This window comes from Medicago sativa, chromosome 5 (genome assembly GCF_051527215.1).
Source record: "Medicago sativa cultivar Bolivia chromosome 5, Bolivia_mono, whole genome shotgun sequence".
NCBI classification, from domain to species: domain Eukaryota; kingdom Viridiplantae; phylum Streptophyta; class Magnoliopsida; order Fabales; family Fabaceae; genus Medicago; species Medicago sativa.
In genome coordinates, this window is record NC_140753.1 from 19709295 (window position 1) to 19725803 (window position 16509).

Here is a 16509-nt window from a genome sequence, read left to right on the forward strand (position 1 = left end):
ACCATAGAAATAGGTTTATATTGATTTATGGTGATAGCATCAGAGGAATTTGGAAGCAAAGCAATGGTATTAGCATTAAAGTCAAGCAAGATCCAACTAATTGAAAAAATTTCTACAACAGCTTTGAAGACATCTTCTTTGATAATGTCCTAGAAAAATTGAAAGAAATAGGCTCCAAAGCCATCAGAACCTGGTGCATTGTCTTTGTTTAGACTAAAAACTGCACCTTTGATCTCTTTATGTGAAGCAATCATTGTGTTCATGACATTAGTTTCTTTTGATATCAAGTTGGGGATGACTTCATCTCCAAGCAATGGTTACTACAAAAAATAGGTGACCATATGCTCTGCAATTTGAGATTGATCTGTGAGTACTTGTTCAATATTTGGAGATCTTTTTGGTAGTGGTTTTAAGTTTGGCTATTCTGTGAATGTACTTGATATTCCTGTCTCCCTCTAAATGCTAATTCAGTTTTGCTTTCTCTTGCCATAAGAAATCTTGTCTAGTCAAAGCTTCTTCAAAAACTTTGTGAGTTTATTTCTCTTCCGCTAACAATCTCTCTGTATGACCATTTACCTGAATTTGTTCTTGGACATGCTTCAATTTTTTTTTTCATCTTCTTTGGAATATTCATGCACATTCCCAAAACACTCCTTGTTCCAGGTTCTCAGTTTATCCTTCAGGAATTTCAACTTTTTAGACAAAACAAACATAGGGCAACCTATAACTGTAGAGTTCCAGTACAATAGATTTGCAGTCAAGGTGAAGGGTCCACATCCTCATAAACTTGAATTGGGATGCAAAAGTATCATTGGTACGAAGTTTCACTCAACCAGCTCTTCCAAAAGTGCTTTTGCCAAACAACTTATTCGAAACGCGATTTACCAAAACAGCTTATAATTATATCAAAATGTGTCGCTGTAAAGCTTCTGTAACATGATTATGCAAATAGGAACATATCACATCTGAACCAAAGAAGCAGCTTATGAAAAACTCGATTTTTAGAAACAAGCTTTTCCAAAACGCGTTTTTGTAAAACGCACTTTTTCAGAAACAGGAATAAGACAAGGTGAGAAGATATAGTGGGTGCAACTTCTCACAATTTTTTTTGATAGGGTGACAAGTCTCATTTAAGGGTGTGTGACTTCATACCTTCTCTTTTGTTCAAAATTAATCATGGCAATTAGTTATGCTCATTGTGATATTAATTGATGATAAGAATGTCCAAAACAATATTCATTACATTTTTCTGAATATAGATTTTCATAGGTAACAAACGTCACCAAGGCAACAAAAAAATATACATTAGGCTATAAGTTTTTTCGGTGATCAATTATATGATGGTCAGCTAATCAACTACAATACCTCACATTCTGTGGCCCTTTCTGTATAACGACAGAAAAACATACATTAACTACAACAATTTTGTCCTATATATGTCAACCGTAATTAAATTAAGTCGACATTTGAACTAATCTTAATGATAGTCACTAACAAACTTTTTTCTATGTATTTAAAAGCTTTTTATTTCATTGCTAAAGCTTTCATTGAGCTTCAGTTTATTTTCTTGGATATAATTTGAGTTTCAGTTTTTTGTATATGAGGTCATTCACTTGGCATTATGTAAATGTTTGCATTATGTATCAAAGTTTATTATGGCATTGTTTTACATTTTTTGCTGTCATTGTGCTTGTGTTTTTGAAATGAAGTTTTCAAATTATTTCAGGTTAAAGATTAAGATGGGACGTGGCATGAGTAAAAAGTTTCAATTGATGTGGTGGTTTAGAATGGTCGTGCAACTTTGTTTCATGTTTGGTGCCAATGCTGAAAATATCTCATTCAGGTTCTCCCTACAACTTAATATTGTTTTGATTTTAATTATACGTAGCAGCATTTAAAAGAAAGACATTCTTATATGGACTTAAAAATTTTGCGGTCACATGTTTGATTTTGTGAAAAAAATTGCAATCAAATATGGTCAATTCTCTCTATAAGGGATTGTACAGTACCTCTTATACATCACTTTCTTTAATATAATTCATTTACGATTAAAAAATAATATGGTCAAGGCATTTTCAGAATTTCATATCCTTAGTTTATGTTGTCATGTTTCAATTCAATCTGCATGCAACATTTAACTTTTTATTTTAAAGGATCATTTCACTTATATTTAGTTACTTTAATTTATGGGTGGTAGTAAAAATATCTTGTATGGTGTTTTTTGTGGTTATGATGCATTGAAGAGTTTATTTGCTAGCTAGTCTGCATCGAAACCTGCACCATGTATATAGCTGATCCATGTATAGGGGCTGTTACCCTCACAGGAATAAAAATTTACTAAAATTTCTAGTCATTCTAACATGATTTTTTTTTTTAAAAAAAGTCTTCATTACAACTTTTAGTAAAATGATGAATTTTATGATATAAAAATGGGAAAATATCTAAAATTTTATTAAAATTTACTAAAAATAATAAGAGTCTAGTGGTGCATTTTAATTTGGATCTTTTTCATGAGGTTCATATCAGACGAACTCGTGAAGATCTTATAATTTTTATTTTGCCCATAAAAAATTAGTTGTTGCTTCTATAAATCAATTTTTTTAATTAATGTAGAAAGTGGTTTTTTTTTTGGGTACAATGTAGAAAGTGTTTTAGAAGAGAGAAAACAGAATAAATTGAAACATATATTATGAAAAGGGAGTAACATCCTACATATTATAGACTATATTATAAGGGAATTTGTCCATAAATTATGTACTTTGTAAAAGGTAAAAATAAGTTTCTGTCATGAACACATTAGACAATTTTACTGCCCCATAAAAAAAAATTATGGATCAGCCACTATATATATATATATATATATATATATATATATATATATATATATAACAACTTTGAAGAAAATGCAATTAACTCTTCTGATTATTAAATCTCAGCTAGATTGCTTTATTGTAATTGACCCCTAAACACAATTGGAGGCAGGTCTATTATACTATATTAATAATGGTTAAAATCCATTAATTCACAATTAGTTACATATGTTTCTATTTCACATAACTTTCATTCCTAATTTCCTATAGACTTTACTTTTACTGATTTACATCCACATTCACATCGAATGGACTTCCAAGCACTTTGCATGACACTTTCATATAATTGTCCCCGTGAGCATAACTCAGTTGGCATGGACATGCATTGTTATATGCAGGGGACCGGAGTTCGAACCCTTGACACCCCACTTATTCACCTTGAAGCCACTGGACTACTTGACCAAACAAAAAAAAGTGACTATATAATTTTAACTGTCCCTCTAAAAAAAAAAAAACTGTTTGTATAAGAATAGAGAGAATGTATTTATATTCTATGATCATAACCTACTTGGCAGAGACATTGCAATATGCAAGAGTAGAGGTTTGAATCAAAAATTTCTCACTTATTCAATTTATGGGATGATATTCTAGCTATTAAACTATTTGAAAAAAAAAATATGTCTTTGCTAAAGTTTAATTCTCAAACAGTGTCGGTTTAAAAAGTATTACACTTGTTTAGTCCTTTTTTTTTCTCTATGATAAAGCACTTGTTAGTCAATCACCATCAATTATTTATGTCAATGTGTGTCTTTACCAACTGATAAGATAAAACTCAAACATTTCTAATATAATGTAGGCTCTCCAATTGGGTATTTTATTTATTTAAAGGGAAATAGGTTGATAAAGAATCATTTCCCACAACTATAGTAAGAACAGAAAATTGAAACCCTTTTAACATAATTGAAATATCTAATGTCTTTGGTGCTCCAATTGTCCTTTTTATCGTATTTATCCTATTGTTTCCCCTTTCGATTATTGTTTATTTTTCATTTTTTTTTTTTGAGGGAAACAAAGTAACATATGCTACATTTCTTAAAAAAGATTTTCCTTTTTACTTATTTTTTTTTCTCAATTTCTTTCCACTTGCAGAAAAAGCTTAAAGGGAATCAACAACCTAGGATTGTTGAACGCTCAATCTCCGGTTACTCTGAATAAAGAAAATTCTTTTCAGGTTAATTATATTATGATTTTGAAAATTCTTTCAAGGTTACGAAACTTGAACTCAAGGATTGTGATAAAATAATTTTATAGATAAATGTTTCTTGGCACGTAAAATACTTCACATCACATCCCTTGGATCTAACATATATCGCACCAAGTTTTATTCTCTCTCCCTCTCCCTCCCTTATGTATTGTATGTAAATTGCTTTTGCGTGTCGTGCTGGTTCGTGCGTCTAGGAAAAGTTATTGTTCTGATTGTCTCGTTGATTTTAAGGTGGTGATTAGCAACGGCATCATTTCCCTTACTTTGTCAAATCCTGGGGGGTATGTCACAGGAATATCATACTCTGGAATGGACAATGTACTTGAAGCTAGAAATCAAGAAGATGATAGAGGGTAATTATTTTGTATTAAATAAATTAATCGCACCAAGTTTTATTCTCTCTCCCTCTCCCTCCCTTATGTTGGAACACTAGTTAATTCTAGTGAAGAAAATTGGAAAGAAAAACACTATGAAAAAACTAGTGTGTGGGTGTGACTTAAAAATGTCCCACATTGAAGGGTCACCCCAACTAGTAAGTGTTTATATATGGGAAAAGTGACCTCCAAGGGTGTGCCCTTGGGGTACCCAATTTTGTGAACGGGTGAACGCTTAAAAAAAAATTGATATATTTTTTTGTCACTTGAAAATGTTAAATTAATTAATTAATTAATTTAATCATTATCCGTAAGCGCTACGCGTAACAAATAAATTTGTTACGATCCGACCCGATCCAAAAGCATATCCAGAAAATTCAGGATATTTCCAATTAAGAAAACGCGTTTGCTTGAGGATTAAGCAAACTTAATCCCCAAGTCACGCGTAAAACGCGTTTGCTTAAGGATTAAGCAAACTTAATCCCCAAGTAACTCTGCCTATAAAAGGAGAGCTCGCCCCACTCATTCTTTACACCAAAATCTCACAGTTGATGCTTCCTGTGCGGTTTTCTCTCTTCTCCCTTTCGATTTTAACAAATCGTTCTTCTTCTTCTACTCCTTTCTGTCCCTTCGGTATTAAGAGTGTTCTTAAGACCATAGTCCCTTGGTCTTAAGTTCATAGTCTCTTCGATAATATATGATTCTTCGGAATATTGAGTACTATTAAGATCATATTAAAGAATGATCTTAACAGTATATTTATATTATTTTAATGAGAAATGGTGGTATCGCCATATTTGAGTGGTCGTAGTGCCATATTCATGTTTTGGAGAAGTTAGAATGGTGGTAACACCATATTTGAGTGGTCTCAGCACCATAATAGAATGGTAATAATACCATATTAATTTGAACGGTTTCGAATAGAGCGGTTACGTACCGTATCGAGTGGCTTCGATCAAACGATTGAGCCATATTTTGAGGGTGTAATTCTCGAACGATTTTTCTACAGTGCAGTAGTTAATCGAACAGTTGTAGCTGGGCTTGTTTTATCCTGGAGGCGGCGTGGTTGATAGTCTACCTTGCACAACTTTGGGTAGTGCCACGAAACGTCTTAAAGAGAGCGACCTGGTCGTGACTCAACCTAGTAACAACTTCGGTAGATGATAGAATTTGGAAATTCAAATTTAACAGTTTGGAAATCCAAAAACAACAATTTTAAGACGTTTCTATATGCTATGTCTACCGAAGAAGTTACATATTGAGGTTAAGTTGTCCCTAAATACATTAAGGATAAATCAAGCTATAGATTTACATCTTTCGACTGAAACGATGAAGTGATTGTTGTTTCAATCAACAACACTAAAATTTTATTTGATGAAAACAATAATTTGTTACAAAACAAATTATTAGTTACAGAACCAAACAAGTTTTGATTGTTACAAAACATGAGAAAAAAAAACGTTTGGAGCTCATAATACGAGCGTCGCGTATTTTTTGTTACAAAAACAAGAAAAAAATAATTTAGTTCCATTTGTTACAAAAATAGTAACAAAGAATGGAAAATGATAAAGTTTTATTTTTATATAAAACTTAATGTCCATTACGTGTTATTTTAAAACAATAACAAGAATTGCCATAAATTTAATGGCATACTGGATATCTAGACATGTTGGATGCTCTAAATATTAGAAAGAATCTGAATTTCAGATTTCTATTGAATAAGACTGAGTTGACTCAGACTTAAAGAGAGACTTGTGTACCATGCACTCTTGTGGAAAAAGATTGCACTTTGATGGTATGTTAAAAATTAAATTCTCCTTCTATGTTATTAGTTGTGTGATTTTAATATTTGACATATCAAAATTGATCATGAACAAGAGTTTAATTTTTGAGTAACTTGGACTTAATTCCAACGTTATATAATTAGACAATTTTATTTATTGCAGTCAAGATATATGAATCAAAAGTTCATATAAATTAGAATTTAGAGGATATGAATCTCTAAACATAATGATATGTGTTAATTTGATGACACATAAATTAGAAATGATAAAAAGATATATTTATCATATTTATTGATAACTGTGAATTTTGGAAAATAAAATTGATGAGCTTGAATGTTCAATTTTTATAACGAAAATTGAAATTTATAGAGTACCCAAGTCTAAGAACAAAAATTCTAATTAAGAAATTTTTGAAGAAAAGACAATCCAACTTGTCTTATTTTTTGAACTTGGGATTGTCTGGACTATATTTAGATCCTGGACCCCAAGAGAGTTGAACTCACTAGTAGAGCCTATGAATATGTATTCATCGGGTATGCGATAAATAACGAAACATATAGGTTTTATGACCTAAATGTTAAAGTGATCATAGAATTTAAAAGATGTCGAATTCTATGTAAATATATACCCCTTTAACTAAAGAATAGTGGGGGCACTAGTGGGGGCTCTAATGGGAGCACGACATTAGTGGGGGCAAATTAAATTTCCCTTTTTAAAAATTAAGAACTAGTGGGGGCACTAAATCTGATCACATTCATGTTATCAGAAATAGTTATGAAACAGTTATGAAAACATCGTACGAGATGTTATAGAACCTCAAGGAGGTAAGAAAGCTAAAATTGCTAAAGAGTATGAACTTGGTTTATACAATGGAAGAAGATCCATTAAGCCTTAAAAAGCTATATCCTTAATGGATGCTGAATTATGGCAAGAAACAATAAACGATGAAATGGATTTTCTAGAATCTAACAAAACATGAAACTTAGTTGACTTGTCTCATAGTTGCAAAACCAATCGGTTGTATTTGGATTTTTGAAAAAAAAGGAACTAAAACCTGATGGTACGGTTGATGAATACAAGGCTTTCCTTGTAGTCAAAGGTTTAGACAAAGAGAAAAATATAGACTTCTTCGACATTCATTCACCAGTCACGAAAATCATATCCATAAGAGTACTAGTCCCTTTAGCCGCCAATTATAACTCGATAGTACTCCAAATGGATGTGAAAGTTGCCTTTTTATGGTGAACTAGAAGAACAAGTCTATATGGAACAACCTGAAAAATTTTTCAATTCATGGACAAGAAAACAAGGTCTGTAAGTTAGATAATTATTTGAATGGTCTAAAATAAACTCCTGAGGAATGGCATGAAAAATTTGACATTCTAATGTTATCGAATGAGTATAAAGTGAATGAAAGTGACAAATAATATTTGCACGATCATATGTCTCTATGAAGACGACTTGCTCATATTTGATTTAAAGATTCATGTTATGAATTATGTTAAATCAATGTTTATCAACAATATTGATAAGAAAGACCTAAACAAAAAAAAAACAAAAAAATTGAAGTAATTCTTGGTTTCAAGATTACTAGATCAGAAAAGATAACTTTTTTGATAAATCTCACAAAGTTGAGAAGATCTTAAAGAAATGTAATTATTTCACCGTAAACTTGCAATCACATATTATGATCCAAGTGTAAGAACACTTGAGATGGAATTAGAAAAACAGAATATACGAGCATCATTGGCAGCACTTAGGTATGCCACTGAATGTATTAGATCCGACATTGTCGATGTCGTGAAACTCTTGTGCAAGTTTACTAGTAGACGGATGGGAAGCATTGCCATGCTATAGAAAGAGTCATGAGGTGTCTTAAGAAGACTATGACTCTAAGATTACTTCACTAGGAGTAACATATTGTACTTAAATGGTACAAGATATAGAATTGAACATCTTTCAGATGAATATTTAGTGACTAGTGTATGCACATTGAGCATCACTAGAGGAGTTGTTTGTTAAAACAAATGATATTGACTCAGTCCACTATGGAATGAATCTGAGATGAGAACACTAGAGAAAACTAGTGAAGAAGCAAGTTGGCTAAGATCCTTGCTAGCTGAAATCCCTTCATGGGAGAAACCGTTACCAGCTGTGTTAATTCATTGTGATAGTACCGCGGCTATTGCAAAGATTAAGAATCGTTATTACAATGGTAAGAGACGACAGATAAGGCGAAAACATAGCACGATTAGAGAGTGTATCTCTAAATGGAGCGGTTAGAGTTGATTTTGTACGTACGAATGAAAACTTAGCTGATCCTTTGACGAAAGGACTTAATAGAGAGAAAGTCCAAGAAACATCCAGTAGGATGGGACTAATGCCTATAGCCCACAAGTGATGGTAACCCGACCTACATGACTGGAGATCCCAAGAAATAGGTTCAATGGGTAAAAACAAGTCATGAAGTGGTAGAACATGCTATGAGAGAAAGAATATAGAAAGCATGATCCTGCAGCGAAAGAAGGATGAGGTAATAGTAACTCTTAATGAGATCTATACTCTATGTTGAGTGGGGTACACAGCTACAGGAGTACCCTTGATAGACTCACCTATACGAATGTGGAACTTAGGCCAGTCCTATGGAATTTCGAGGCAGAATTCCTAGAGCATTCGTTAAAACCGGGATACACGTGCAGGGCCTTAAAACGCACGGGCTTTTAGAATACACCTATGAAAAGGTTTGTGTGTGGATTCTATGTCTGAGATAGAGTTCAATGCTGTAAGCAACTCTTGTTAAATCAGAATACCTTCCACTATGCAAAGGTTCAAGTTGTTAACAACACCTTTGTATATTAGCAAATCTTATGGAAACGTTTTACGTTATTTCTCGAAACCATTTTGAAGTCAAGTGGGGGATTGTTGGAACACTAGTTAATTCTAGTGAAGAAAATTGGAAAGAAAAACACTATGAAAAAACTAGTGTGTGGGTGTGACTTAAAAATGTCCCACATTGAAGGGTCACCCCAACTAGTAAGTGTTTATATATGGGAAAAGTGACCTCCAAGGGTGTGCCCTTGGGGTACCCAATTTTGTGAACGGGTGAACGCTTAAAAAAAAATTGATATATTTTTTTGTCACTTGAAAATGTTAAATTAATTAATTAATTAATTTAATCATTATCCGTAAGCGCTACGCGTAACAAATAAATTTGTTACGATCCGACCCGATCCAAAAGCATATCCAGAAAATTCAGGATATTTCCAATTAAGAAAACGCGTTTGCTTGAGGATTAAGCAAACTTAATCCCCAAGTCACGCGTAAAACGCGTTTGCTTAAGGATTAAGCAAACTTAATCCCCAAGTAACTCTGCCTATAAAAGGAGAGCTCGCCCCACTCATTCTTTACACCAAAATCTCACAGTTGATGCTTCCTGTGCGGTTTTCTCTCTTCTCCCTTTCGATTTTAACAAATCGTTCTTCTTCTTCTACTCCTTTCTGTCCCTTCGGTATTAAGAGTGTTCTTAAGACCATAGTCCCTTGGTCTTAAGTTCATAGTCTCTTCGATAATATATGATTCTTCGGAATATTGAGTACTATTAAGATCATATTAAAGAATGATCTTAACAGTATATTTATATTATTTTAATGAGAAATGGTGGTATCGCCATATTTGAGTGGTCGTAGTGCCATATTCATGTTTTGGAGAAGTTAGAATGGTGGTAACACCATATTTGAGTGGTCTCAGCACCATAATAGAATGGTAATAATACCATATTAATTTGAACGGTTTCGAATAGAGCGGTTACGTACCGTATCGAGTGGCTTCGATCAAACGATTGAGCCATATTTTGAGGGTGTAATTCTCGAACGATTTTTCTACAGTGCAGTAGTTAATCGAACAGTTGTAGCTGGGCTTGTTTTATCCTGGAGGCGGCGTGGTTGATAGTCTACCTTGCACAACTTTGGGTAGTGCCACGAAACGTCTTAAAGAGAGCGACCTGGTCGTGACTCAACCTAGTAACAACTTCGGTAGATGATAGAATTTGGAAATTCAAATTTAACAGTTTGGAAATCCAAAAACAACATGTTTCTTGGCACGTAAAATACTTCACATCACATCCCTTGGATCTAACATATATCGCACCAAGTTTTATTCTCTCTCCCTCTCCCTCCCTTATGTATTGTATGTAAATTGCTTTTGCGTGTCGTGCTGGTTCGTGCGTCTAGGAAAAGTTATTGTTCTGATTGTCTCGTTGATTTTAAGGTGGTGATTAGCAACGGCATCATTTCCCTTACTTTGTCAAATCCTGGGGGGTATGTCACAGGAATATCATACTCTGGAATGGACAATGTACTTGAAGCTAGAAATCAAGAAGATGATAGAGGGTAATTATTTTGTATTAAATAAATTAATTGTATTCAATTCAATTTATGATGTTCTAAAAGTCTATTATTATTATTATTATTATTATTATTATTATTATTATTATTATTATTATTATTATTATTATTATTATTATTATTATTATTATTATTATTTTATGAGCGAAGACATTGAGAGAGAAACTTCACAAACAAGATGATATTGGAATAATAACTCCATTAGTTCATTGAATGAAGTGATCAAAGTATATTAAATAAAAGAGTGAAAATGCATAATATAATTGCTTGTGATACAAGAAACACCTAATCTTACTATATTTCTAACTAAGTCCAACTATGACTTTAACTAATTTTGTCATTTATCTTCATCAACTATTTCTAACCGTTTTGTGGTATTCTCTTCAGTTGAATTAAGCTCCTCATATAATGCTTTTATATTTTTAATAGGTACTTGGACGTCGTTCTTTTTGGCAAAACATTCCACAGGTATCATGATTTAATTGAATTCATATGTTATATTCTTTTTTCGGTACAAATTTATGTTATTCTATATTTATACACTTATGATGTATGAAATTAGTAACAACATCAAAAGAAGAGACTAATTATATTTGAAATTACCATTGCAGAATCCACGGGACAAGTTTCTCAATCATAACACATAACGAGAATATAGCAGAGGTTTCGTTTTTAAGGACATGGAATTCTTCGATGAATGGCTTAAACATCCCTATAAACATAGACCAAAGGTGAATTCCAAAATTTTGGCACAGCTTGTGCAAATTAATTATGGATAACATGTTTCTTGGTTTTGATGATCACCATCTTTTTAATGAAAAAGTGTTAGTCGTTAATTGTTATTTTGTTAGTGAGGATTGAAGTTGAACTCGTCACCCCTTATCGCTCAAATTGATGTTTCTGTGCCAAATAGGCAATCTATACCTTGTCACTCTAAAGTTCGATGATTTACTTTAATTATTTGATTTGCATAAATTTAATTTTTCAGGTATATAGTGCGAACAGGAGATTCTGGATTTTATGCATATGTGATATTTGGTCGACCAGAAGGATTTCCTGGTGTGACCGTTAATCAAATAAGGACCGTTTTTAAGCTTAAGGAGAACCGGTAATTAACTAACACGAAAAATGTTTCAATAAATACGTCTTATTTTAAAAAAAAAAAATAAACAAAAGTTAGTTCTTTTCAACTAGATAGATATTATGGAATGCATATAGAAAGAAGAATAGAAATCTTATTTGTTTTGTTTCAGAAATTGAAAAAAGTTTAAAAATAAATTGGTCGTAAAATAATACTCTAATTGAAAACATAAAAGATATAACTATGTAGTTGAACTTAAGTGGTTAATAAGTTTATTTAGAGTCCCTTCTCTTGATAACCGGAGGGTAAATACAAACGAAAAATAATAGCTTGGGTCAAAAATAAATAAAATAGATAATGATAGGAAAATCTTCTTCTTTGTTTCCCCATTAATTTAAGGTGTCATAATTCGTTTGTTAATTGTTTTTATAGCAAAGTGAATAAAAATGAATAGAAGAGGTACTCAAAATCTATTTTAAAAAAGTTTCCTCTACCCTTTGAAGACAAGATTGAGGGCTATTTCTCCTATCAGAAAACAAATAAAAAATTTGAACTCTTATATATTTCCTATAATAAATCAAGATCAAGACATCATTTTTATGTGTTCTATTACCTCCAACAAGTTTGTCACCTTTCGTTTGTCAAAAAAAAAAAAAAAAGTTTGTCACCTTTCCATTCAAGAGTATGTCATTTCGAGCCAAATACTCCAAATAGTTCCCAACCAAATTAACTAAGAAAACTTTTTCTTTTCACTTTTTTTCCTTTCACCAACCCATAAAACTACGAAAAATTCTCCACCACTTCACTATTCCACTCTTCCGGGTACCTGTCCAAACCACTTGAAAATGGAAACACAATACACAATATTGATAAATTGCACATTTCACAACATGTTGTTGATTATGAACATAGATAAGCTCTTGCAATAAAAGTGACATGTCTTGAACCCTTAAGTTTTAGTTATTTCTTTTTATAAGAAGGTTATATTATTTTGAAAGAGAAAGGAAAGAACATTATATACTTAATTAATGAAGAACCAACGACGCATATGCTGCAGATTCAACTATATGGCTACATCAGATACTAGGCAAAGAAGAATGCCATCGACGAGAGATAGAGAAACGGGTCAACCTTTGGCGTTTTCTCAAGCTGTTCTCTTAACACATCCATTTAATCCACAATTTAAGGGAGAGGTAACTCTCTTCTTATACTTGTTTCCATGGATTTTTTTACTGATATATATTATGTGTATCATTTCTGTTATGATATTTATGATTGGTTTGTGTTACACTTAGGTGGATGACAAATATCAATACTCAATTGAGAACCAATTCAACCAAGTTAATGGATGGATTACCGCAGATTCTGAAAAGCCCGTCGGCTTCTGGATCATAACACCAAGTAATGAGTTTCGCAATGGCGGGCCCATTAAGCAAGACCTCACATCTCATGTTGGCCCAACTTGCCTCTCTGTAAGTTCAATAAAATCCTACCAAATCAATATTAAATAATGTCATTATTATTCAAATTAAAAAAATATTTGTAACACATGTATCTTCTTATTCCATGTCTAATAAAATTCATATAGTTGCTTAATATCAAATTTTCAATACATGATTATAGTTTTCTTTTTTTCTTTTTCTTTTTGCTTCTTTATTTTTTATCTAAAGATGTTTATGAGCACCCACTATGCTGGCAAAGATGTAGCCATAGAATTCCAAGAAGGAGAGACTTATAAGAAGGTTTTCGGGCCTATCTTTGTTTACTTGAATTCTGCTTCAAGTCAAGATCAATTTAAATCTCTATGGTCAGATGCTAAACAAAAGGTCAATATTCTGCTTCATCTGTGATTCATTGATTTAACTTTCTTATTATTACTTAATTAATGACACATAATTTTCCTTCTTTGGTTAATCAGCTATCGAATGAAGTCAAAAGTTGGCCTTATGATTTCCCTCAATCAAAAGATTTTGTTCGACCTAATCTACGGGGAACATTAACGGGATGTTTACATGTCCAAGACCGGTATATCTTTTTGACGATAGAACAGTTGTTAATGTTACATGTACTTTTACAACAAACTATTGTGTTCTTTGATTAATGAAATAACTACTCAAAGTGAGCTAAATTTTTTGCTTTACCATATTCATTAGGGGGGACAAATCTCAATATGCTAAGAATTCTTACATTGGTCTAGCTAGGCCTGGGGCTGCAGGATCATGGCAAAAAGAGAGCAAGGTACATCTGATGTTGGATTCAATGAAATTCAATTTCTTAAACTTTGAAGAATACTAATTAATGTATCCAACTAAAAATTATTTGAATTGTGTGTCAAATCACAGGGATATCAATTTTGGACTCGGACAGACAAAAATGGAAACTTTGTCATAAAAAACATTGTACCTGGTGTATACAACTTGTTTGCATGGGTTCCTGGCTACATTGGAGATTACAGATATAAAGATGAAATCGTCATTAAACAAGGTAATTATATGGATAGGAAGATCCAAACAATCAAAATAATATCACATGGTTACCACAAAATCAGACAACTCAAAATTTTGGCGTTTGTTTTCTGTGGGGCGAGTACCCCTTGTACTCTGCCCGATTTATGGGTTAAGCGTTCTTTGTAGTTTTCTTATTATCTAATAAATTTTGATGCTAAAAAAAATTCTAATTATTTATTAAATATGAATTTTTAAATCTGACCTAGAAGTGACTACATTGTATTGTGACTCTGTTTATGAATTATATCCAATGTAATTTTAACTTTATTGCAATGTACATGTAGGAAGCACCACGCACTTGGATTCACTTATATATTATCCTCCAAGAAATGGCCCAACTCTTTGGGAAATTGGCATTCCAGATCGCTCAGCTGGAGAATTTTATGTTCCAAATCCTTATCCTAACCTCATGAACAGATTATACAAAAACGACAACAATGACAAGTTAGTCCATAATCCATTATCAAATAATTGATGTGATCTTGTAAAAAAGTTGATGCAAAATTTTCCTACCTTCGTCCCTTTCCTAAATCTTGAAGTTTACTTTCCAATTACATATACAATGTATTTATTCTATGATAGGTTTAGGCAATATGGGTTATGGGACCGTTACACCGATTTATATCCAAATCATGATCTTGTTTACACTGTTGGTGTTGATAAATATCAAAAGGATTGGTTTTTTGCTCATGTTCCCAGGTAAATTAGTTTTGTTAATTTGTCATAATTGTCCTTTTTTTTTTTTGTGGCATTTTTTTAGTCTAACCTTCACTGATATATACAGGATCATAGGAAATAAAACACTCCAAGCAACCACATGGAAGATTATATTTGAACTTGAAAATGATGTATTGAGTGGCAACTACACATTACAACTGGCCCTTGCAAGTGCTGCTAATGCTGAAATGCAGGTATACACTAAACATATATATATTTTGATCTATTATAAATAAAATTAATATTGATATATACTTGCATTTTTTTGGATGATGGGTGAACAGGTTTGGTTCAATAACATGAGTGATAATCCTCCTTACTTTACAACAAATCAAATAGGAGATGATAGTGCCATACCAAGGCATGGAATCCATGGATTGTATTGGTTGTATAGCATTGAAGTACCTAGTGTTCATTTGCTAAAAGGAAGCAACACGGTATATTTGAGACAATCAAGATATGAATCATTTTTCAAAGGAGTTTTATATGATTATATCCGCTTAGAAAGTCCTCCAACTACCAATACTTGAATCAAAGGAGTTCTATATGACTACTTCTCTTCTCATCATATAATATTTATGGAATAATTTCCTAGAAAGCATAGATTCTAGGAAAATAATAAAGCTAGTCATTTTACTAAACTCCATTTTTTTTAAGGAATTGTACAACAAAACTTGTATTATTGTATGCATCTCTTTACTATAGTCCGGTCATTCATGCTTTACATCCAATAATCAATGAACATGATAGTTTGGAACTTCCGCCAATGTTTCTCATGCAAGAATTCAAAGAAATCATGTTCTCAATGCATCCCGATAAGTGCATTGGATTAGATGGTTTTAGTCCTGAATTTTATTAGCAATTTTGGAATACATGTACTCTTGATATCTTTCAAAAGTGTTGTCGTTGGTTAAATGAAAATCACTTCCCACACTTTGAATGCTATCAATATTGCACTTATTTTGAAAGGACAACAATAGAGATCGATGAAAGATTGGAGACCTATAGCTTTGTGAAATGTATTATATAAATTATTATAAAAAAAATCCTTGCTAATAGGTTGAAGAAGGTGCTCAACAAATGTGTGTCTGACAACCAATCCGCTTTTGTTCCTGGTAGGTCCATTCTGGACAATGCCTTGGTTGCTTTTGAAGTTGTCTACCATATGAAGAAGTATCGCCATAATGTTGTGCTCAAATTGGACATCAGTAAAGTGTATGATCAAATTGATTGGGTGTATCTGAAAGAGGTGATGCTGAAGTTGGCATTTTTGCCACAATGAGTTAGATGGAAACTTATGTGTGTTGAATCTATGGATCATTTATTTGGTGATTGTCAACAATAATTTGGTTGGTCTAATTATTCCAGGGAGGGGCCATCGTCAGGAGGAACCACTATCTCGGTATCTTTATATCCTTTATGCGGAAGGATTATCTGCTATCATCTGACAAGTTGAGAGAGGGGTTACGTACATGGATGTCAAATTTGTATTAATGCATCAGTGGTCTCATCTCTTATTTGTCGATGACTGTTTTCTTTTTTTCAGAGTAGCTGAAGCCGACGTGCATA

General features: G+C 32.5%; 1 protein-coding gene across 1 annotated transcript; it reads left to right on the forward strand.

Annotated features, from left to right (window-relative positions):
* The first annotated feature begins 27 nt into the window (after window positions 1-27).
* On the forward strand, window positions 28-15748 carry LOC146920837 (uncharacterized). Its single transcript, XM_085711208.1, has 15 exons — window positions 28-66; window positions 10499-10620; window positions 11065-11103; window positions 11247-11366; window positions 11624-11743; window positions 12774-12909; window positions 13012-13188; window positions 13387-13542; window positions 13635-13741; window positions 13870-13954; window positions 14059-14200; window positions 14508-14667; window positions 14806-14922; window positions 15008-15134; window positions 15225-15748. Exons 1-15 carry the CDS (start codon window positions 28-30, stop codon window positions 15468-15470), a joined length of 1893 nt encoding a protein of 630 aa, XP_085567334.1. The 3' UTR covers window positions 15471-15748.
* Window positions 15749-16509: the final 761 nt, after the last annotated feature.

Coding starts and splice junctions, on each gene's coding strand:
- LOC146920837 (XM_085711208.1), top strand. CDS start 28: ATGGTGATAGCATCAGAGGAATTTGGAAGCAAAGCAATG. Junction 10,621..11,064: donor AATCAAGAAGATGATAGAGG/GTAATTATTTTG, acceptor TATTTTTAATAG/GTACTTGGACGTCGTTCTTT. Junction 14,923..15,007: donor TTTTTTGCTCATGTTCCCAG/GTAAATTAGTTT, acceptor TGATATATACAG/GATCATAGGAAATAAAACAC.